The sequence below is a fragment of the Oncorhynchus mykiss genome, chromosome 26 (assembly GCF_013265735.2).
Source record: "Oncorhynchus mykiss isolate Arlee chromosome 26, USDA_OmykA_1.1, whole genome shotgun sequence".
Classification (NCBI taxonomy): Eukaryota; Metazoa; Chordata; class Actinopteri; order Salmoniformes; family Salmonidae; genus Oncorhynchus; species Oncorhynchus mykiss.
This window is the reverse complement of record NC_048590.1, coordinates 16335890-16361364: the sequence shown is the minus strand read 5'-3', so window position 1 is coordinate 16361364 and position 25475 is coordinate 16335890. Positions and strand designations below refer to the sequence as shown.

Sequence of the window (25475 nt, the reverse complement as noted above, 5' to 3'; positions counted from 1 at the left end):
GGCTGGTGTATTTACGGACATATTCAATCAGTCCTTATCCCAGTGTGCTGTGCCCACATGCTTCAAGGGGGCCACCATTGTTCCTGTTCTCAAGAAATGTAACTGAGCTAAATTACTATCGCCCCGTAGCACTCACTTCCATCATCATGAAGTGCTTTGAGAGACTAGTCAAGGACCATATCACCTCCACCCTACCCGACACCCTAGACCCACTCCAATTTGCTTACCGCCCAAATAGGTCTACAGACGACGCAATCGCAATCACACTGCACACTGCCCTAACCCATCTGGACAAGAGGAATACCTATGTAAGAATGCTGTTCATCGACTCCAGCTCAGCATTTAACACCATAGTACCCTCCAAACTCGTCATTAAGCTCAAGACCCTGGGTCTCAACCCCACCCTGTGCGACTGGGTCCTGGACTTCCTGACGGGCCGCCCCTAGGTGGTGAGGTTAGGAAACAACATCTCCACCCCGCTGATCCTCAACACTGGGGCCCCACAAGGGTGCGCTCCCAGCCCTCTCCTGTACTCCCTGTTCACCCATGACTGCGTGGCCATGCACGCCTCCAACTCAATCATCAAGTTATCCTCACACTCAATGTGAACAAAACAAAGGAGATGATCGTGGACTTCAGGAAACAGCAGAGGGAGCAGCCCCCTATCCACATCGATGGGACAGTAGTGGAGAAGGTGGAAAGTTTTAAGTTCCTCAGCATACACATCACGGACAAACTGAAATGGTCTACCCACACAGACAGCGTGGTGAAGAAGGCGCAGCAGCGCCTCTTCAACCTCAGGAGGCTGAAGAAATTTGGCTTGTCACCAAAAACACTCACAAACTTTTACAGGTGCACAATCGAGAGCATCCTGTCGGGCTGTATCACCACCTGGTACGGCAACTGCTCCGCCCACAACCATAAGGCTCTCCAGAGGGTAATGAGGTCTGCACAACACATCACCGGGGGCAAACTACCTGCCCTCCAGGACACCTACACCACCCGATGTCACAGGAAGGCCAAAAAGATCATCAAGGATAACAACCACCTGAGCCACTGCCTGTTCACTCCGCTATCATCCAGAAGGCGAGGTCAGTACAGGTGCATCAAAGCGGGGCCCAAGAGACTGAAAAACAGCTTCTATCTCAAGGTCATCAGACTGTTAAATAGCCATCACTAACACTGTGTGGCTGCTGACCAAAATACTGACTCATCTCTAGCCACTTTAATAATAAAAAATTGGATGTAATAAATGTATCACCAGCCACTTTAAACAATGGCACTTTATATAATGTTTACATACCCTACATTACTCCTCTCATATGTATATACTGTACTCTATACCATCTACTGCATCTTGCCTATGCCGTTCAGCCATCGCTCATCCATATCTTTTTATGTACATATTCTTATTCATTCCTTTACACTTGTGTGTATAAGGTAGTTGTTGTGAAAATGTTAGATTACTTGTTAGATATTACTGCACGGTTGGAACTAGAAGCACAAGCATTTCGTTACACTTGCATTAACATCTGCTAACCATGTGTATGTGACAAATAACATTTGATTTGATTTAGGGAACAGGGTGCAATTTGCAATGCAGCCTCAGTGTCGTAATCCTTTCAAGAGTTTATTTGCTGAGAAAAATAAAACTCTCCAAGGCTCTAGTCTATTCATTGTGAGGCCAGGCTGCCGTCACCTTTCAATAGATGAGTATAATAAAGTGTGTTGGTTATACTTGAGCACTTACTTTTGTTAAATTGGTCTGCTGATGTGTGTTATGCTATGTCTGATGTCCTTGTGGTAAAATGAAAACTAACAAAAGCAGCAAAAAAAGTAACTATCAAAAGTAAACGATGGCAGTTCTATATATTTTTCCAAACAATGTCAATGTAGCCTACCATCTTTTAAATTGAAAAGCACATGCTTGACAGAAAGTATAATGATGAAACCTTCATTATGACATATTTTTGTGATATGCTAGTGTGGCTATTGGAAAAATGCTTTGTATTCTCCAATGAATCTCATGGAGATAATAGAATAAAACATGAAAAAACATAACCTCACTAATACAAGTACTAATACAAGTACAAGACGTTTTTGTTGTAAGTTATTGCCATGTTACAAATTACCACTCAACCTTATTACTTAGAATTTCAACACATATCAGGCACGAAACACCACAGCAATTAGCACTGTCAAATCTTGATCTATTTTCCCCTCAATGATCAGTTCAGTTATCAAATCTCTAATTGTTTTTTTACCCTGTTTTCTCCCCAATTTCATGGTATACAATTGGTAGTTACAGTCTTGTCTCATCGCTGCAACTCCCGTACGGATCAGGAAGAGTCGAAGGTCGAGAGCCTCCGAAATACAACCCAACCCAAGCCAAACTGCACTGCTTCTTGACACAATGCCCACTTAACCCGGAAGTTGCACCAACGTGTCGGAGGACACACTGTGCACCTGGCTACCGACTCAGCGTGCACTGCACCCGGTCCGCCACAGGAGTCACTAGTGCTCGATGGAACAAGGACATCCCTGCCGGCCAAACCCTCCCCTAATCCTGATGACACTGGGTCAATTGTGCGCTGCCCCATTGGTCTCCCGGTCGCGGACGAGCCTGGACTCGAACCCAGAATCTCTAGTGGCACAGCTAGCATTGCGATGTAGTGCCTTAGACCACTGCGCCACTCGGGAAGCCCCTAATTGTTTTTGTAATGAAAGCAGAGGGTTAGAGCTGTCTCTTTTGAAATCGATGTGAAGGCTCAAGATGATTCGTCAGTCGCTGCGAAAAAGCCTTTTCGTCTTCCAATCACATCGACACAGTGGTTCAACCGGCTAGGCGTTCTGGAAGAATGTCAAGGCTGATACTAATGATGGGCTTTTGCTCTGCGATACGTTTGATGGTCGGTCCCATGGGGCCAGTAATTGACCCACCTGCTGCGCTGGTGTCATAAACTTTATTTAAAACCTAGGTTTAAAGGCTAAATTAACAGACAGTTGTTTGAAGTAAATAAAATGATATGGTTTGTTATACGATGTGAGACTTGTTCTTATCAACCAGAGACAATTTTGACTTGAAATAGTGTTTTTAAATGGGAAGATGGAGTTTGGAGTTATGAATGTGTGGTTCCAATGACTGGGTTGAAGCATGGTGCTGGTTGTGGGTTTGATTCCCGCACGGCCGCATATACTGAATGTCGTCATACCCTGATCTGTTTCACCCGTCTGTGTGCTCGTCTCCACTCCCCACCAGGTATCTCCCCTCATTATCCACAGTGTATTTATACCTGTGTTCTCTGTCTGTTGCAATTTCGTCACACGTTTTTCCCACGCTCCTGTCTTTTTCTAGTTCCTGTTTTCTAACTTTCCCGGTTTTTGACCATTCTGCCTGCCCTGACCCTGCCTGTTGTTCTGTACCTTGTGACACCACCCTGGATTACTGACACTGAGCCTGCCTGCCGTTCTGTACTTTTCGGACTCTGCTCTGGACTACTGACCTCTGCCTGCTCTTGACCTGTCATTTGCCTGGCCCCCTGTTTTTGTAATACAACTTTGTTACTTTAAAACTGTCTGAATCTGGGTCTTCTCCTGAGACTTGACAAATATACACAATGTGTCACTGTCTGTTGAGGTTGACATTTGTATGTTGCTTTGGATAAAAGCATCTGCTAAATTGTAAAAGTGTGAATATAACATGATGCTTACAGCAGAAATGTGAATGTTTATATACTAATTATCAAGGGTATTTTTGTCATCAAGAGTGGCAGATACTCACGCTCAGCAACAGCGGACGACTTTCTTTGACAGCTCCGACACAGCCGAGGCAACCAATCACCATGATGATGGTCCCTACCACAATGAGTAGATTGGCTGCTGAGAGGGATGGGAGGGATGAGGAGAGTGTGGCAAAGTTGCCCTGGGTCACTGACAGCCATACCCCCACGCCCAGTATTCCACAACCCCCCAACTGTCAGAGAAAGAATGAGATAGAGATAGACAAAAGAAGAAGGAAAGACAAAATAGAAAAAGTGAGTAGCATATAAAAAAAAACACACAACATAAAATACTTTGGGATTATTTGGTGCACACATATACATTTACACACAACACAACACACACGAATCCCAAGGTGATGCCAGGAAATGCATTGCCCGGCATGCTCAACCAAGACAGGGAGACTCGATTTGCGTGGTTAAATATGTGATTATTGTTTTTCTCCCTAACTTCTATCCCAACTGTACAACCACACCAGATCGGTTTTAAATCAGCTCGAGGTCAAAGTAGGGCAGGTCATGAATAAAACTGCTCTGAAGCACGGTGTACTGCCGCTCCAATCACTTAGACAGGTTGGTGCAAGTCATCCATCACCCTCCACCATGATCAGAATACTAGAACAGCTAGAAATTAGAGGATGATTATACTGCTGTCTCTCCTCATACAAGCCTATCATCATACCCCTGAGAGAGAAGTCAGAAGGGAATGAGAGAGAGAGAGAGAGAGAGAGAGAGAGAGAGAGAGAGAGAGAGAGAGAGAGAGAGAGAGAGAGAGAGGACAAGGAAATTGATAGACACAGAGACAGACAGACAGACAAGGGTACTGCAGTAATGTACATGAAATAACAATGACAAGGTAAAACAGATATGATACATGCTCCAATGCCCTATTTTATTGACACATAGCGCTTTATATACGTACATACCACATGCTCTGTGCCTCAGTCGATACAATGTCATACTTAAAATTAGAGGTCAACCGATTACGATTTTTCAACACTGATACCGATTATTGGACGACCAAAAAAAGCTGATACCGATTAATCGGCCAATTTATTTATTATTTGTAATAATGACAATTACAACAATACTGAATGAACACTTTTATTTTAACTTAATATAATACATCAATAAAATCAATTTAGCCTCAAATAAATAATGAAACATGTTCAATTTGGTTTAAATAATACAAAAACAAAGTGTCGGAGAAGAAAGTAAAAGTGCAGTATGTGCCATGTAAAAAAGCTAACGTTTAAGTTCCTTGCTCAGAACATGAGAACATATGAAAGCTGGTGGTTCCTTTTAACATGAGTCTTCAATATTCCAAGGTAAGAAGTTTTAGGTTGTAGTTATTATAGGAATTATAGGATTATTTATCTCTATACCATTTGTACTTCATATACCTTTGACTAGTGGATGTTCTTATAGGCACTTTAGTATTGCCAGTGTAACAGTATAGCTTCCGTCCCTCTCCTCGCCCCTACCTGGGCTGAAACCAGGAACACATCGAAAACAGCCACCCTCGAAGCATCATTACCCATCGCGCCATAAAAGCCACGGCCCTTGCAGAGCAACTACTTCAAGGTCTCAGAGCGAGTGACGTTTGAAACGCTATTAGCGCGCACCCCGCTAACTAGCTAGCCATTTCACATCAGTTACACCAGCCTAATCTCGGGAGTTGATAGGCTTGAAGTCATACATTGCGAAGAGCTGCAGGCAAATCCACGAAAGTGCTGTTTGAATGAATGCTTACGAGCCTGCTGCTGCCTACCACCGCTCAGTCAGACTGCTCTATCAAATATCAAATCATAGACTTAATTATAACATAATAACACACAGAAATACGAGCCTTAGGTCATTAATATGGTCAAACCCGGAAACTATCATTTCGAAAACAAAACATTTATTCTTTGTGAAATATGGAAATAAATATTGCTGTTACATTGTACAACCTTCAATGTTATGTCATAATTATGTACAATTCTGGCAAATGAATTACGGTCTTTGTTAGGAAGAAATGGTCTTCACACAGTTCACAACGAGCCAGGTGGCCCAAACTGCTGCCTATACCCTGACTGCTTGCACGGAACGCAAGAGAAGTGACACAATTTCCCCAGTTAAAAGAAAGTCATGTTAGCAGGCAATATTAACTAAATATGCAGGTTTAAAAATATATACTTGTGTATTGATTTTAAAGAAAGGCATTGATGTTTATGGTTAGGTACACATTGGTGCAACGATAGTGCTAGTTTCACAAATACGCTTGTTAAATCATCACCCGTTTGGAGAAGTAGGCTGTGATTCAATGAGAAATTAACAGGCACCGCATCGATTATATGCAATGCAGGACACGCTAGATAAACAAGTAATATCATCAACCATGTGTAGTTAATGAAGTGATTGTGTTAAGGTTGATTGTTTTTTTATGAGATAAGTTTAATGCTAGCTAGCAATTTACCTTGGCTTCTTGCTGCACTCGCGTAACAGGTAGTCAGTCTGCCACACAGGCTCCTCATGGAGTGCAATGTAAGGCAGGTGGTTAGAGCGTTGGACTAGTAACCGGACGGTTGTAAGATTGAATCGCCGAGCTGACAAGGTAAAAATCTGTCGTTCTGCCCCCGAACCCACCATTCCTAGGCCGTCATTGAAAATAAGAATCTGTTCTTAACTGACTTGCCTAGTTAAAAATAGATTTTTTAAAAATAATATTAAAATGTAAAAAGAAATTGGCCACAATCGGTGTCCAAAAATGCAGATTACCGATTGTTATGAAAAAAAAAAACTTAAAATCGTCCCTAATTAATCTACTTAAAATATCGCATGTTCTGTGCCTCAGTTAGTACAACATCTCCATAACATGCTTTTGCTGAGAGGGCCTCATACTGACATCTACAGTATGTGGGCTGCCCTCTAACCCTGAACTGTGACGGAGAGACTAGAGAGATGTACAGATCAGAACGCCAGTCAGCGCCACAGGGTTGATAATTTCCTTATCTCGGGAGTCTTCGAAGAACTCCCGTCTGCCCTCCTTGAGACTACACTTCCCTCTTTTCATGGTTCATGAATCCATGGTGTTCTATGTGAGACACGTCTTGTATCCCAAATGGCACCCTATTCCCTATATAGTGCACTACTTTTGACCAGTGCTCTATGTGACCAGGTCAAAAGTAGTGCACTACATAGGGAACAGGGTGCCATTTGCGATGCAACCTCAGTGCCGTAATCCTTTTAAGAGTTTATTTGCTGAGAAAAAGAAAACTCTCCAAGGCTCTAGTCTATTCATTGTGAAGCCAGACTGCCGTCCCTTTCAATAGATGAGTATAATACAGTGTGTTGGTTATACTTGAGCACTTACTTTTGTTAAATTGGTCTGCTGACGACAGTGTTATGATGTCTGATGTCCTTGTGGTAAAATGGGAAAAAGCAACAAAAAAGTAACTATCAAAAGTAAACGATGGCAGTTCTATATCTATTTCCAAACAATGTCAATGTAGCCTACCATCTTTTAAATTGAAAAGCACATGCTTGACAGAAAGTATAATGATGAAACCTTCATTATGACATATTTTAGCCAGCAGATGAGCTGTGCCAACTCAAGTTTTGATAAGGGCATGGCATCATGAACACAACACAAAATTACTTTCAACTGGTTATTTTATTGCCTGGAATATAATCTGCCAGTCTATGTCTTAGTGGTGTAGAAATTGTCACACCCTGATCTGTTTCACCTGCCTTTGTGCTTGTCTCCACCCCCCACCAGGTGTCTCCCATCTCCCCTCATTATCCCCAATGTATTTATACCTGTGTTCTCTGTTTGTCTGTTGCCAGTTTGTTTTGTTTGTTAAGTCTACCAGTGGTTTTCCGCTGCCTCCTGTCTTTTCTATAGTTCCTGTTTTTGACCATTCTACCTGCCATCCTGTACCTTGACACACCACACTCGATTACTGACCTCTGCCTGCCCTTGACCTGTCGTTTTGCTTGCCCTGTCATTTTGCCTGCCCCCTGTTCTAGTAATACACTTTTGTTTGCATCTGGGTCTTCCCTAAAACATTTTTTTAAATGTCATCTTTATTTAACCAGGTAGGCTAGTTGAGAACAAGTTCTCATTAACAACTGCGACCTGGCCAAAATAAAGCAAAGCAGTGCGACAAAAACAACACAGAGGTACAGATGGGAAAGGTAAACATACAATCAATAACACAATAGAAAAATCAGTGAGTGCAAATGAAGTAAGGAGGTAAGGCAATAAATAGGCCAATAGTGGCGAAGTAATTACAATTTAGCAATTTACACTGGAGTGATATATGTGCAGATGAGGATGTGCAAGTAGAAATACTGGTGTGCAAAAGAGCAGAAAAACAAATATGGGGAAGAAGTAGGTAGTTGGATGGACTATTTACAGATGGGCTGTGTACAGCTGCAGCGATCGGTAAGCTGTTCTGACAGCTGACGCTTCAAGTTAGTGAGGGAGATACAGTTGAAGTCGGAAGTTTACATACACCTTAGTCAAAAACATTTAAACTCCGTTTTTCACAATTCCTGACATTTAATCCAAGTAAAAATTCCCTGTCTTAGGTCAGTTAGGATCACCACTTTATTGTAAGAATGTGAAATGTCAGAATAATAGTTTTTATTTCTTTCATCACATTCCCAGTGGGTCAGAAGTTTACATACACACAATCAGTATTTTGTAGCATTGCCTTTACATTGTTTAACTTGGGTAAAATGTTTCAGGTAGCCTTCAACAAGCCCTGACAGAGCTGGTGTAACTGAGTCAGGTTTGTAGGCCTCCTTGCGAGATGACATCAAGGTTTTTATTGACTATTCAATTCTGGACAGGTTGCATCCCGCATCATCAGGTTCAATCTGAACTTGATGAAACGTCAAAGTTGTTGATCACCGGAAGTCGTTTCTTGTCAGCAGCTAAGAACAATTCACCATACTTAAAGGCTATAGGCTACATCTCAGCAGTCCTGGAACTTCAACATAAACCCAGTACACTTATAATCGGATTTAGATGTGTATTAAAACTAATTGTTTATTCGGCATGGAAAATATTGCAAATGTAATTATGGAGAACTTCTGCATAATTACCGGTGATTAATTGGACAAATTTATCAAATCAGTAAGGGACTCATCCTATTGAATCTCTCACCAGCAGTGAGTTGGTTCAACACCAACACCAAAATGATTAGTGAGTGAGTGAGCAGATTGTTCATTCTTTGTTAAGTGGGTTGGAAGAGGGAGCTGACTCGCTCCGAGGCCTTCTGGTGTCTATAGCTAAAACTTGGGCCAAACAAACTGTTTTTTTAGCCTCTTCCTAAATCTGACAATGATATGACAATCACCATAGAAGTTGGCAAGACCGCACAATCGGATCTGGGACCAGGCTACTGATTTGTATCTTCTTACATATCAGTAATCATAACATCATCTCTATCCTCCAGATGTTGTGTTATAGATCTCTATCCAGGAGTCCCCACAGTAATGCTGTATTATCTGTCAAATGTTGCCCTCCGCTCTGTGACATCTCCCACAATCTGCTTGTATATGTGGGAGTTAGAATAGATAAAGGGAAAATGCTTTCAAGTCTGCATCTATGGTTTGTTGTGCTAGTGGGTAAATCTGCCATTTAAATCCAGGTCTCAGATATTGGAATTGAGACACTCCTATTCTCAAGCAATGTAAGAAAGCACCAAAGGAGCACGTGTTTCAGGATGTGATTTGGTGTCGTCATAAAAAATGTAAAAGTGTGGTGGTAATTTATGCCAGAAGAAAGCAAAGCCAGTAAAGCTCTCAGCATTTTAATGTTTTAAACAAAAAACAATGACTATATGGACTCTGCAGCCGATGCAAAGCAATATACAGTAATCTCCCTGTAGAGTAGAGCCAAGGTTCATAAAAATAATACTCTATAATATTAATACCCCCCCCCCCCCCCCCCAAAAAAAATAAAAAATGGAGGCACACAGGAGATCATCTGATGAAAACACAGCCTGAGAGCCAGTGGAGCTCTTGAACACCTCCTGGTAGTGCTAGTGAGCTTGCTTACATCCCCCTAGTACTGTCTTGAAAAGCTAAAGGGTCTTGAATATTAAGATGCTCTCATCCCCAGTACTATAATGTTTCCCCTTCATGTTGAATAGAGAGCTCTCAGCTGGTAGCTAGCCTCCTCATTACCATATTCCAGTGGGGGCTACACATTGGCGGTGGAGGAGGTCATTCACCTCACATACAATGTAGAGCGTTCTGAGACCTTGGTCGAACGTAAAAATGCAATTTATCACTCAGGTCGGCGGTTCGTTCAAGACTGAGGGCCCAATTCAATCTAAATCTAAACGCTTGTCTTTAACAAGAACACAATCCAGGAGGAGGAGGATGCATTGCATCTTGAGACCATAGCTTTTTCAGAAGTATAGCCAAGTGGGGGTTTGAAACTGATTGAGAGTGTTTAATAGTCACAAGGTGGCAGGTGTGATTGCAGCAGACAGAGAAAAGCTTAGGCTTCGAGCTCCAACATGCAGGACTAGTGAAATAAAATAATGAAAATGGTCATACACAACAATAGAAATAGCACTATATACTTAATAGTAACTGTGGCAGTGATGACCAAATACAATTGAAGTCAGAAGTTTACATACACCTTAATCAAATACATTTAAACTCAGTTTTTCACAATTCCTGTCATTTAAACCTAGTCTTAGGTCAGTTAGATCACCACTTTATTTTAAGAATGTGAAATGTCAGAATAATAGTAGAGGGAATCATTTATTCCCCCCTGACAGAGCTGGTGTAACTGAGTCAGGTTTGTAGGCCTCCTTGCTCGCACACACTTTTTCAGTTCTGCCCACAAATGTTCTATAGGGTTGAAGTCAGAGCTTTGTGTTGGCCACTCCAATACCTTGACCTTGTTGTCCTTAAGCCATGTTGCCACAACTTTGGAAGTATGCTTGGGGCCATTGTCCATTTGGAAGATCCATTTGTTATCAAGCTTTAACTTCCTAACTGATGTCTTGCTTCAACATATCCACAATTTTCCTCCCTCATGACGCCATCTATTTTGTGAAGTGCACCAGGCTCTCCTTCAGCAAAGCACCCCCACAACATGATAATGTGCTTCACGGTTGGGATGGTGTTCTTCGGCTTGCAAGCTTCCCCTTGTTTCCTCCAAACATAATGATGGTCATTAAGGCCAAATAGTTATATTTTTGTTTCATCAAACTTATTTTCCACCATTATTTGCAAATAAATTCATAAAAAACCCTACAATGTGATTTCTGGATTTGTTTTCTCATTTTGTCTGTCATAGTTGAAGTGTACGTACCTATGATGAAAATTACAGGCTTCTCTCATCTTTTTAAGTGGGAGAACTTGCACAATTGGTGGCTGACTAAATATTTTTTTGCCCCACTGTAGATACTTTTGTACCGGTTTCCTCTAGCATCTTCACAAGGTCTTTTTCTGTTGTTGTAAGTGAGAATTGAGGGTGTGTGTGGGGGGGGGATGTCCATTGGGGGGAATAGTGGGGGATGTACATGGGGGGGGAGTAGCAGGGGGAGGGTAGATGACTATTCAGCAGCCTGATGGTCTGAGGTTTGAATTTTATGAAATGTAATGTAACCTTTAACTAGGCAAGTCAATGAAGAACAAATTCTTATTTGCAATGACGGCCTATCCTGGCCAAACCCGGACGACGCTGGGCCAACTGTGCGCCGCCCTATGGAACTCCCAATCACAGCCGGATGTGATAAACTATTGGCCAGTCTTTCAGTTTTGATGCTCTTGTACTGTGTGCGTCTGAGTGATTGAAGCTGGGAGAACAGGTCATGGCTTAGGTGGCTGGGGTCCTTGATGATCTTCTTGGCCTTCCTGTGAAACCTGGTGATGTAGGTGTCCTGTAGGGCAAGCACTGTGCACCCAATGGTGCTGCACGTATCACCCTGTGAAGAGCCTTGCGGTCCGCGGCGGTGGAGTTGCCGCATCAGGCTCCGGTGCAGCCCGATAGTATGCCCTAGATGGAGCTCCTGTAGAACACTGTGAGGGCCCTAGGGGACAGGCCACATTTCTTCATCATCCTGAGGTTGAAGAGTCGGTGTCATGCCTTCTTCACTATGGTGTACATGTGGTTAGACCATTTCAGGTTCTGTGAACACAAGTACACAGCGGTGGTGCATAATATGTGTCAAGCCTCTGATGAAATTCCACCGAGTTCCACAGCTTCTTGAGTTGATGCAGTTGTAGGTTGTAGGCCTATTAGAGAAGAAAGCTCATCTCTTCACACTGATGCTGTGATCTCGGCAGATGGGAAGAGCTCCAACAAGCATGGTTTACAGAAGGCGGGGTACGATTGTCTCTTTTGGAGCACGGCACCAAACAAAATAACACAGCCCCTGCAAAACCCTATAAATAAACTGTGGCTGTTAGAAAGAGGGAGCGAGGATGAAATAGAGATTGAGAGGAAGAAAGATGGAGAGAGAGATGGGAAGGGAAAGAAAGAGAGCGAGGGAGGGAAAGGAGGAAAGAGAGAGGGGAGGGGAGGGTTGAGAAAGAAAGAAGCACGCAAATGGTAATCAATAATGCTCTCATCTCTAGGGGATTCTCCCTTGTTCCTCCTCTACTTCCTACTCCTATCCCCTTGTTCCAATAGCAGGTACCATACACAAACACACATGGCTCACACATGCACAATCACGGCTCACACACACACAATAGCATGTACTGTACACACGGCAAAAGCACACACTCACACCCACAAGGCTCACACACAGGTACCCCAGAGTCTAGGCTCATTCTATCGACTCTGCTTGGAGAGAACAGTGATTTGTTGTGGTAGCTGCCAAGTTCGTCAGACCTTGTCACACTCCCCCTTAACAGCAATCAACTCTGTTCATGTCACTCAGCAAAGGCCCGGGTCTCTGGCATTAATATGCTAGGATAATTTTGCTAACATTGTGTTTAAGCTAGCTCGTAAACCATTGGAAATACACTGAACAAGAATATAAATGCCAAATGCAACAATTTCAATGTTGCAATGTTGCAATGAGTTACAGCTCATATGAGGAAACCAGTCCATTTAAATAAATTAATTAGGCCCTAATCTATGGATTTCACATGACTGGGTATATAGTTATGCCTTTGTTGGTCATAGATACCAACAACAACAAAAAGGTAGGACCATTTGCCCCATGCGGCGCGACACATCTCCTTCACATAGAGTTGATCCGGCTGTTGATTGTGGCCTGTGGAATGTTGACCCCCTCCACTTCAATGGCTGTGTGAAGTTGCTGGATAATGGCAGGAACTGGAACATGCTGTCGTACACATGTCTGGTGAGTAGGCAGGCCTGGAACATTTTCAGCTTCCAGGAATTGCGTACAGATCCTTGCGACATGGGGGCCGTGCATTATCATGCTGTAACATGAGGTCATTGTGGCGGGTGAATGGCACGACAATGGGCCTCAGGATCTCGTCACGGTATTTCTGTGCATTCGAAGGTTTTGCATTTGCACACGGAAGTCGGTTACGACGCCAAACTGCAGTCCGGTCAAGACCCCGGTGAGAACAACGAGCACGCAGGACAACGAGCACGCAGGTGAGCTTCCCAGAGACAGAATTGCTGCACAAACTGTCAGAATCATTGGTTGTGCAAACCCACAGTTTTATCAGCTGTACTGGCGGCTGGTCTCAGAAGAAGACGGATGTGGAGGTCCTAGGCTGCGTGGTTACAGGTGGTCTGCAGTTGTGAGGCCGGTTGGACGTACTCCCAAATGCTCTAAAACGACGTTGGAGGCGGCTTATGGTAGAGAAATTAACATTCAATTATCTGGCAACAGATCTGGTGGGCATTCCTGATGTCAAATCAAATCAAAATGTACTTGTCACATGCGCCGAATACAAAAGGTGTAGATCTTACAGTGAAATGCTCACTTACAAGCACTTAACCAACAATGCTTTAAAAAGTTAAGAAAAAAAAAAGTGTTAAGGAAAAAAAAGATAAGGAAAAATAGAAAATAAAAGTAGCAGTAAAATAACAATAGTGATGCTATATACAAGGGGTACTGGTAGAGATCCAATGTGCGGAGGCACCGGTTAGTCGGGATAATTGAGGTAATATGTACATGTAGGTAGAGTTAAAGTGGCTATGCATAGATAATAAACAGAGAGTAGCACCAGCGTAGAAGAGGGGTCTGGATAGCCCTTTGACCAGCTGTTCAAGAGTCTTATGGCTTGGGGGTAGAAGCTGTTAAGAAGCCTTTTGGACCTAGACTTGGCGCTCCGGTACAGCTTGCCATTGCCGTAGCAGAGAGAACAGTCTATGACTAGGGTGTCTGGGGTTTTTGACAATTTTTAGGGCCTTCCTCTGACACCGCCTGGTAAGAATGTCTACAAAAAGTCTACCACACAACCTTTAAAAAAAGTAACATCAGAAGCTATTTACTGTACTTGCCAATCAAATTTCAAACACAAATGTGACACTCTTTTCTTTCCAGATTTCTTTCATCCTCTTCGATAAGGGTTCCATATGGCCCGGACTCAGACGTACTCTCTGTGTGCCTGAGAGATAAAGGCATCATGGATGACACACATTAGTGACATGACGGGGGATGAGATTTTCTCAGGGTTGAGCCAACAATGAGTGTATGAGATCAAACAGCAGGGGAAGAAAGAAAGAAAGAAGCAACAGCACAGATAGAACAATGAGTCAGACATTTCCCCGAATGTGTAAATGTGAATCATCTGGTTGCCGTTTCCACTCACTACCAAATATGGCGGTGAGAGGAACCCGTAGCTGGAAGTGGGAGATGATGGAGCAAGACGGATTTTTTGTCCGACATTCTGCAAATTTCCTCATCGATAAAACATTTTGAACTCGATACAGTTTTCTGTTTCCAAAACGAGAATCTGTTACAAACAGAGTGGATGAAGTTTTGTAGACTTTACCCGTTGCCAAAGTTTCAAAGAATTGCATTGTTTAGAAGGAGTGACAGGGTACATGTCGTTATGGCACATGCGCAACTCCACAGAGGAGGCATTCCCTAACGGAAACAATGCAAATACCAATGCGCTTTTGCTACCTCATGCTTTGCTCTGCCCGCTATGATTCATTTGCTCCCATTGGACACGTCAGGCTGTTAGTTATAACTATGACCAATGAAGCAGTAGCGGGGCGTGGGGAAATCATTGGGAAAGCTAGGAAGGGGGAAAAAAAAGCCATATTACAATAATTGTGTTGTTTGCCCCATTACCTGCGAGTTCATATGCCTTGCCATCGTGATGTAGGCAGGGGTGAAGGTAAGGCGGTCCAGTACGGCGTCCCGGCAAAAGAAAAAACACGAGCCTATCACAACAACTAAAACAAAATGCCAATTAAACTGTCGGCTTTTACGCCTCTTTTTTTTTTTATCATCACCGCATTGTCAGAGGCATGAAAAATGAGCGAATGGACTTCAAAACGGGTGGTATGGCCAACGCTCTAAAATGTGATGTGGTTCGTGGAGAACACAGGAAAAGGCAGAGATGAGTCGACACCGAGACGCGCGCAGACAGCAGTGAACGCATACATTCTGGCCTAATGACGACACCTTTGTGGTGTTTTTGTGTAACAGATGTCTCTATCCATTCATCACTGTTTGGAGACTGGGAATATGTTGCGAGTGGATGAACGTGCGCGTGCCGCCTAGTAAAGGAGCCCTTTGAAGTGATTGACAGTCAGATGAAAATATCATGACTGTTTGTGTTTATATGATACAATATATATTTTAAACGTTTTAATGACAAACCTTTATGACTAGGCCCACAGAGAACCTATTGAATGAATAGGGGTTCTACAGTATATGTAATCGCACCGGGAAGACATGTATTCTACTTTCACCACTGTATATAGACCTAAGGCCGAGATTGAAAGAAGACACTGGCTGAATAAATTCAACCACACCTTGGTTTCATCCCAAAACCGGAGAGAAATATCTGTCTGGTGAAGTCCACAAAGCATATTGCACGTAACAAACAGATGCATGACCTACAGAATGGTCAAGCAAGTTCATGTTTCCAACATTTTTGGACTACAAAACAACTACTGATTTTGAACCACTGAGAGTTACCGCAAGTCGCAAAGGAAACAGGAGCTGCCTCCACTATTCCAGCACCATTTCAACTGAAACATCATCAAATCACCTCTGCTTAGTCTAATACAGTGACAACTAAAAGATACCAAAAACGATTTAGTCCAATCAACGTAAGCTAAATATGATGTTGCTGTCCATGGTAGCCTACATCTAGCTACATATTGAACTTCCATCCTCTCAGGCCAGGGGGCACAGCAATGTATGACTTAATGGTTGGATCAGAATCTCCATTATAATCATTGGCCAGTACGGAGAATTAAGTAAAACCACAAGTCCAAATCTCTTATCTCCATCTATGGCTAATTTAGGAAAGGGACAATTTTAGTTAGCTAGCTATCCACTGGAGGACAACAACACAATGATATGCAACAATTCAAATGACTTTTTGCTTTTGATGTGATGTAATTGGTGTGAAGCCAAAATCCAAACTGGTTTCCCTTGACACTTTTTTGGGGGGATGCACAGGGACCCAAACTCAAAGGAAAATGATGAAAACACAAAGACTAAATCAAGTAATTGTATGTTGTTTTTTTTTCTTGGTAAATGTTTTGTGGGAACCTGGCTTCCCTTGGCATCAATGAATACACGCCACTGGCAACGAGAAGTGTACTGCAGAATGGCAGTTGCATAACACATTAATAATGGAGGGAGGAAGAAGAGCGCGAGCGAGAGCAAAAGAGACATAGAAGCAAACAGTGACCCGTGAGAACTATACAATAGCCTGGCGGTAGCAGCATAACAAATCTGTGAGAGGAAGGGAAGGAGGAAGGAAGAAGATTAAGAGAGAGCAGGTGCAACACAGAAGGAACAGGGGAAGAAAAGAATAGGCTCAACTCGAGGAAGCTAGAGAGCGAGTTAAGATGGGAGGAAAAATGGACTCAGCGAATCTGAAGAGCACACATTGGAGTTTCATTAGGCTGGTGACTTATCCTGAAATGGGTCAATTTCCCTACGTTTTACAGTTAACGGATGCACTCCCCCAAGGGCCCCTTCCATGGAGGCACTAAATCTCTGCGCCTAAGAAAATCATTTATCAAAATGTGTTCCAACTCATAAGCTAGCAATCAAACACCCCCGACCACGACACCTCACTGTGTGTGTGTGTCTGTTTTCGTGCGTGCAGACTTCCCTAGTTCAATCTCGGAGTGTGTGTGTGTGTTAACACTCAATTTGAGTGAGACTGGACACAATTCCCTTGTCCTTCCTTCCTCCTCCTGTTCCCCTCTCTCTCTTTCTCTCCATTCCTCCCTCTCTCCCCCTCCCTCCCTTCCTTTCTCTCGTCCACCCTATGGTAGTCCATATTTCCCACTGCAGCCTTAATCATCCCACGTTCACACATTTTTTTTCTTCTCTCCAAATGGCAAATCTACCCTGGGTGAATAGCTTATAAAAGTAGCAGGGGCATCTCAACCAGCCAATGCTGCTCTGAAGACAGTGGCATGGGAAGAGCACATTTGAGGATTACTATAGAAGGGGTTTCAGGCTAGTGGGAAAGTTAGTTAGTGTCGAACATTTCAACAGGGTTCAGCGTCAAACGGAATGAGGTGGGAGCAAAATGGCAAAGGAGGGGTTGTAATTCCCCTTTGTCAAACAACTTTGTATCTGCTAAGGAACATAACAAGTGCATCGGAAGATGTGACCTGATCATACACAGGAGCGGCACGTGGCTCTTGGCGGAACTGTAATGACTGATGTCTCAATAGTACTGTCTTCACTTAAAATAACCATGGTAAAATAACACTTCACTTATAGCCACCATCATAAGAGCTACACTAGGGCTATCATGATAGAATACCTAGTCATTATTAAAGGGGAATGGCAGGTGGTTGGCTTAGCTAGCATCATTTATGAGCTGATCTAAAACAGCACAAAACAATCCACATTGTCACGGGTCACAGCTTAAGGCCGTCACAATGACGCGTCATTGGCTACCCCGTGGGTGAGTAGAGACTGCTTAGGGAGGGGACGTGGGCTGCTGGAGTCTGACTTACAATCAGTTGCCACGCCATTGGCCTGCTTACTTTGCTAAGCATTTAGAAAATACATAAGCCATACATAATTAACAGTCCTATCACCAGCTACATGTGCTACATGTGCAGATTACCTCAACTAGCCCGTACCCCTGCACACTGACTCGGTGCTGATGCCACCCTGCATCAACTAGCTGGCTAGCCGCAGAAGAGCCCAGTTCATTTCAAATCAAATCAAAGAGTGCAGTTCAAGAAGAAGAAAAGATTTACCATGTAGACTAAAATAAAAAGTAATAATAAAAAGTAACACAATAAGAATAGCGAGGCTATATACAGGGTGGCATCAGCACCGAGTCAGTGTGCAGGGGTACGGGCTAGTTGAGGTAATCTGTACATGTAGGTGTTGGTGAAGTGACTATGCATAGGCAACAAACAAACAGCGAGTAGCAGCAGTGTACAAAAGGGAGGGGAGGGGATCAATGTAAATTGTCCGGTGGTGATTTTATGAATTGTTCAGCAGTCTTATGGCTTGTGGGTAGAAGCTGTTGAGGGGACTTTTGGTCCTAGAATTGGCGCTCCGGTAAGGCTTGCCGTGCGGTAGCCAATAGAACAGCCTATAACTTGGGTGACTGGAGTCTCTGACTATTTTATGGGCTTTCCTCTGACACCACCTATTATATAGGTCCTGGATGGCAGGAAGCTTGGCCCCCGTGATGTACTGGGCCGTTCGCATTACCCTCTGTAGCGGCTGACGATCAGATGCCAAGCTGTTGCCAGTTGCAGTGGGAGGTGTTTAGTCCCAGAGTCCTTAGCTTAGTCATGAGCTATGGTGTTGAATGGGTGAGCTGTAGTCAATGAACAGCATTCTCACATAGGTGTTCCTTTTGTCCAGGTGAGAAAGGGCAGTGTGGAGTGCGACTGAGATTGCGTCATCTGTGGATCTGTTGTGGCGGTACGCAAATTGGAGTGGGTCTAGGGTGTCCGGGAGGATGCTGTTGATGTGAGCCATGACCAGCCTTTCAAAGCACTTCATGGCTACCGACGTGAGTGCCACGGGGCGGTAATCATTTAGGCAGGTTACCTTCGCTTCCTTGGGCACAGGGACTATGGTGGTCTGCTTGAAACATGTAGGTATTACAGACTCGGTCAGGGAGAAGTTGAAAATGTCCATGAAGACACTTGACAGTTGGTCCACGCATGCTTCGGGTACACGTCATTTGACTGGCAGTCAAGGCTGAGGGAATATACTTGGCAGTATCCTCTCTGCTAGTGTATGCCAGCGACTCGCTAGCAAATATTTTGAAGAGAGAAAAGGAAGCCACTAGTGACTACTCTACATTGGTAGATGGTGTGGCCTTTCAAGATTGAATTATCCTGTATTTATTCTCTATTTAAAAACACACACAAACAAGGCCTAGGCTAGAGGTTAGACATATGAACCAGAGTCAGAGGGTTGCCAGTTGAATGTCAGGCCTGGCAACAGTGGGAATGAGACATGAAGTGGCAAGCTGATGGTTGCTGTTACCATGTACAGTACATCTGTTGCCCTTAGGCAAGGCACTTAACACCTAAATTGCTTATGTGGCACTGCACTGTTGCTGACCCTGTGATTCCAACCAACACATGGGTGTCTTTCTAGCCCGGACTGGGGTTGGGAAAAAGCAAAAGACTACAAATATCAGAATCTGAATCTTAGAAAGCCTACCGCCTACTGCCATTAGGCACTCAACACCTAAATGACTTAGGCTAACACCTGCAGTTGAAGTCGGAAGTTTACATACACTTAGTTTGGAGTCATTAAAACTAGTTTTTTCAACCACTCCACAAATTTCCAATGACATTCATCACTGTTGCAGTTGTTAATATGCATATTATTACTTTTTTGTTTGTTTCATTTCACTCAGTGGTCATGCTGTTGCTCCCCCAATGGTCATTCCACCCCACCCCGTCAACTGTCTTTACTCTGCCTCCACCCCAATGGACATGTACAGTTGAAGTCGGATGTTTACATGCACTTAGGCTGAAACTCATTTTTCAACCACTCCACAAATTTCTTGTTAACAAACTATAGTTTTGGCAAGTTGGTTAGGACATCTACTTTGTGCATGAGACACAAGTAATTTTTTCCAACAATTGTTTACAGACAGATTATTTCACTTATAAATCACTGTATCACAATTCCAGTGGGTCAGACGTTTGCACACACTAAGTTGACTGTGCCTTTAAACAGCTTGGACAATTCAAGAAAACGATGAAACTTCTGACCCACTGGCAATGTGATAAAATAAATAAAAGCTGAAATACATCACTCTCTCCACTATTATTCTTGGCATTTTACATTCTTACAATAAAGTGGTGATCCTAACGGACCTAAGACAGGGAATTTTTTACTAGGATTAAATGTCAGGAACTGTGAAAAACTGAGTTTAAATGTATTTGGCCGAGGTGTAAACGTCCACCGTCCATCGCTCCAAAGCTGCTGCATTGTGGCTGACCCCTGTAATTATCTCGCTCCGGTGCAGACTCAGTTGTATTCTCCTCTTATGTTCCTCCACCAAAATATTGATTTTGGAAAAGAGGCGACACTTGACCGTTTCATTGTGATAACCACAAAGGAGGTGTATTTTCAGTAATGTGACTAAAGCATCCTGAAAATCATAGGATCTCAAAAGAATGTGTCATGATTCAAATCGACCAGTCTCCTTGAAAAGCGCGTTTCTTTATCTCCGACATTGAAGCACATTACTGTAAAGGCCAGACAGAGCCCCATCCATGTCAGCAGAAACAGACAGATCTCGGGAGGAAAGGGAGGCTTCCCAATGAGCAAAAAAGATACCGTGCATAACTTAGGAGGGGACCATTAAATATTAGAAACCTTCCCTATGTGACAGCCAGCAAGGTCATATTATTAAGTGTATAATTGTATCAATATAACATGGGTTTTAATAAATAATAAATCAGACCAAAATACTTGTCTATTATTTCATACCTGCGCTACTAGATATACTGATCAATAGACGCATCAACTAATTGTGAATAACACAGGCCTTCGGCTATTAGGATGGACTGGTGTGAACTGCTACAGAAATCTGTATCCATATTGAGTCTGCTTCTATTTATTACAGCATGGAGCTCATTTTCCATTAACAAGCTCATTCCGGTCCTTACATGATCATCAAGGTGGTTTATGAATCAGTTGGCCTGACCCTTTCCATAATGTTCCCCTCCCCCTACGCCTCCTGCTGTTACTCCACCTGTTCCCTCGACCCACCGATATGCATCCCTACATCCTTCTCTCGTCCCTCGTCTCCACCCTCTTCTTTGCCTTCTTCCCGAGGCAGTCGGCCTGGTATTCCGCTCACTGGCCCCGCAGTGTTTACAGATTTGCTCTTTCTATATCGATGCCATTAGGACTCCCTGCTGAACCTAATGCATTATCGTTATATAGCTTGGGTCGTCCTATTTATGCCACTGTGTGCTTAGTGTTTGTCTTTCTAATATGAGGCACCTTTCTCCCACGAGCTGGGCTGTCCGTCTCAGTGTTTACTGCTCAGGAAGTAAGGCAGCTTTCTGTGGACTTCTGCTCTGCAGAACCAGGCTGGCTCAATTACTGAACAAGGGCATTAGGGACAAAAACCATGCTTTGTCTCTCTCAAGGGCAGGAGAATCGCAGAGCTGAGAGCCCACTCCACGCTGAGTCACTTCCCAACTACATCCCTGATCCCCTGCTCTTTCTTTATCATTTTCCCCCTGCTTGGGATAAAACTTTAATGCCTACTTGCTTCCCCTCTCCCTCCGCTCCAGCTTTCCTCTCTCTTTCTGTTTTCCCCTCTCCCTGCCCCTCTTATTTCTTTCCGGAAACACTCTCTCTCTCAATTTCCTTTGTCGATAAGAAGATGAATTTTTATCTGTGTTAATAAACCCTCTATTTTTATAGCCTGGCAGGGGATTAGGGTCCATGTCTTCTGCCAGTGTGTGTGTGTGTGTGTGTGTGCACGCGAGTTTTGAGAAAGCGAGATACAAAATAAAGCAAGAGGGGAAAAGGCTAGCAAGATACACAAATATCTACAGTACCAGTCAAAGTCTGGACACACCTACTCATTCAAGAGTTTTTCATAATTGTAACTATTTTCTACATTGTAGAATAATAGTGAAGACATCAAAACTATGAAATAACACATCATGTAGTAACCAAAAAAAGTGTTAAACAAATCTAAATATATTTGTCACTAGGGTGGACAATCTATGTTATCTATTTCTTTGTTGGCCGGGTATGGTTCCCAATCAGAGGCAGCTGTCTATCGTTGTCTCTGATTGGAGATCATACTTTAAGCAGCATTTTTCCACCTGTAGTTTGTGGGATCTTGTTTTTGGTACTGTGCTGTTGAGCCCTACTCGATGTTACGTTACGTTTCGTTTTTTTTTGGTGTTCATTTAATAAATTTAAATGTTCGCCTACCACACTGCACCTTGGTCCGATCCTTCCATCGACGAACGTAACAATATTAAGTATCCACCCTTTGCCCTGATGAAACCTTTGCACACTCTTGGCATTCTCTCAACCAGCTTCATGAGGTAATCACCTGGAATGCATTTCAATTAACTTCTTATGGCTGCAGGGGCAGTATTGAGTAGCTTGGATGAAAAGGTGCCCAGAGGTGCCCAGAGTAAACTGCCTGCTCCTCAGTCCCAGTTGCTAATATATGCATATTATTATTATTCGTATTGGATAGAAAACACTCGGAAGTTTCTAAAACTGTTTGAATGATGTCTGTGAGTATAACAGAACTCATATGGCTCAAAAACCTGAGAAGAAACCCGAACAGGAAGTGGGAAATCTGAGGTTGGTCGATTTTCAACCCAGCCCCTACTGCATACACAGTGGGATATTGGTTATGTTACACTTCCTAAGGCTTCCACTAGATGTCAACCGTCTTTAGAAACTTGTTTGAGGATTCTGCTGTGAAATGGGACCAAATGGGTCAGAGGTCTGCCAGCAGTAACGCGCTGGTCATGCGCATTTCACATGAGGTATCTCCCGTTCCTTTGCATTTTTGAAGACAAAGGAATTCTCCGGTTGGAATATTATTTAAGTTTTATGTTAAAATCCTCCTAAAGATTGATTTTATAGATCGTTTGACGTTTCTACGGACTGTAACGGAACTTTTTGATATTTCGTCTGCAACTAGGGAAAGCGCTTCATGACTTTGGATTTGTTTACCAAACGTGCTAAGAAAAGTAGGTCTTTGGACATAAATGATGGACATTATCGAACAAATCAAACATTTAATGTGGAACTGGGATTCCTGGGAGTGCATTCTGATGAAGATCATCAAAGGTAAGTGAATATTTCTAATGTTATTTCTGATTTCTGTTGACTCCAACATGGCGGATATCTCTGTTTTCTGAGCGCCGTTCTCAGATTATTGCATGGTTTGCTTTTTCCGTAAAGCTTTTTTGAAATCTGACACAGCGGTTGCATTAAGGAGAAGTGTATGTATACAGTGCCTTGCGAAAGTATTCGGCCCCCTTGGACTTTGCGACCTTTTGCCACATTTCAGGCTTCAAACATAAAGATATAAAACTGTATTTTTTTGTGAAGAATCAACAACAAGTGGGACACAATCATGAAGTGGAACGACATTTATTGGATATTTCAAACGTTTTTAACAAATCAAAAACTGAAAAATTGGGCGTGCAAAATTATTCAGCCCCCTTAAGTTAATACTTTGTAGCGCCACCTTTTGCTGCGATTACAGCTGTCGCTTGGGGTATGTCTCTATCAGTTTTGCACATCGAGAGACTGAAATTTTTTCCCATTCCTCCTTGCAAAACAGCTCGAGCTCAGTGAGGTTGGATGGAGAGCATTTGTGAACAGCAGTTTTCAGTTCTTTCCACAGATTCTCGATTGGATTCAGGTCTGGACTTTGACTTGGCCATTCTAACACCTGGATATGTTTATTTTTGAACCATTCCATTGTAGATTTTGCTTTATGTTTTGGATCATTGTCTTGTTGGAAGACAAATCTCCATCCCAGTCTCAGGTCTTTTGCAGACTCCATCAGGTTTTCTTCCAGAATGGTCCTGTATTTGGCTCCATCCATCTTCCCATCAATTTTAACCATCTTCCCTGTCCCTGCTGAAGAAAAGCAGGCCCAAACCATGATGCTGCCACCACCATGTTTGACAGTGGGGATGGTGTGTTCAGCTGTGTTGCTTTTATGCCAAACATAACGTTTTGCATTGTTGCCAAAAAGTTCAATTTTGGTTTCATCTGACCAGAGCACCTTCTTCCACATGTTTGGTGTGTCTCCCAGGTGGCTTGTGGCAAACTTTAAACGACACTTTTTATGGATATCTTTAAGAATTGGCTTTCTTCTTGCCACTCTTCCATAAAGGCCAGATTTGTGCAATATACGACTGATTGTTGTCCTATGGACAGAGTCTCCCACCTCAGCTGTAGATCTCTGCAGTTCATCCAGAGTGATCATGGGCCTCTTGGCTGCATCTCTGATCAGTCTTCTCCTTGTATGAGCTGAAAGTTTAGATGGACGGCCAGGTCTTGGTAGATTTGCAGTGGTCTGATACTCCTTCCATTTCAATATTATCGCTTGCACGGTGCTCCTTGGGATGTTTAAAGCTTGGGAAATCTTTTTGTATCCAAATCCAGCTTTAAACTTCTTCACAACAGTATCTCGGACCTGCCTGGTGTGTTCCTTGTTCTTCATGATGCTCTCTGCGCTTTTAACGAACCTCTGAGACTATCACAGTGCAGGTGCATTTATACGGAGACTTGATTACACACAGGTGGATTGTATTTATCATCATTAGTCATTTAGGTCAACATTGGATCATTCAGAGATCCTCACTGAACTTCTGGAGAGAGTTTGCTGCACTGAAAGTAAAGGGGCTGAATAATTTTGCACGCCCAATTTTTCAGTTTTTGATTTTGTTAAAAAAGTTTGAAATATCCAATAAATGTCAGTCCACTTCATGATTGTGTCCCACTTGTTGTTGATTCTTCACAAAAAAATACAGTTTTATATCTTTATGTTTGAAGCCTGAAATGTGGCAAAAGGTCGCAAAGTTCAAGGGGGCCGAATACTTTCGCAAGGCACTGTATTTCCATGTCTAACAATTGTATTTTCATCAACATTTATAATGAGTATTTCTGTAAAATTATGTGGCTCTCTGCAATATCACCTAATGTTTTTGGAACTACTGAACATAACGTGCCAATGTATACTGAGATTTTATCAAAATATGCACTTTATCGAACAAAACATATGTATTGTGTAACATGAAGTCTTATGAGTGTCATCTGATGAAGATCATCAAAGGTTAGTGATTCATTTTATCTCTTTGTGCTTTTTGTGACTCCTCTCTTTGGCTGGAAAAATGGCTGAATTTTTCTGTGATTTGGCGGTGACCTAACATAATAGTTTGTGGTGCTTTCGCTGTAAAGCCTATTTGAAATCGGACACTTTGGTGGGATTAACAACAAGATTACCTTTAAAATGGTATAAGATACATGTAGGTTTGAGGAATTTTAATTATGAGATTTCTGTTTGAATTTGGCGCTCTGCACTTTCACTGGCTGT

At 42.8% G+C, this 25475-nt stretch overlaps 1 protein-coding gene across 4 annotated transcripts in view; it reads right to left on the bottom strand.

Annotated features, from left to right (window-relative positions):
* Positions 1–25475, bottom strand: part of LOC110506293 (tetraspanin-4) — a 110883-nt gene that overhangs the window by 34810 nt on the left and 50598 nt on the right. For all 4 annotated transcript variants that reach the window (XM_021585758.2, XM_021585759.2, XM_036963743.1 and 1 more), the window contains one exon: positions 3782–3973. In XM_021585758.2, coding sequence (XP_021441433.1) covers positions 3782–3973 — 192 coding nt within the window. The remainder of the gene's footprint in view (positions 1–3781; positions 3974–25475) is intronic.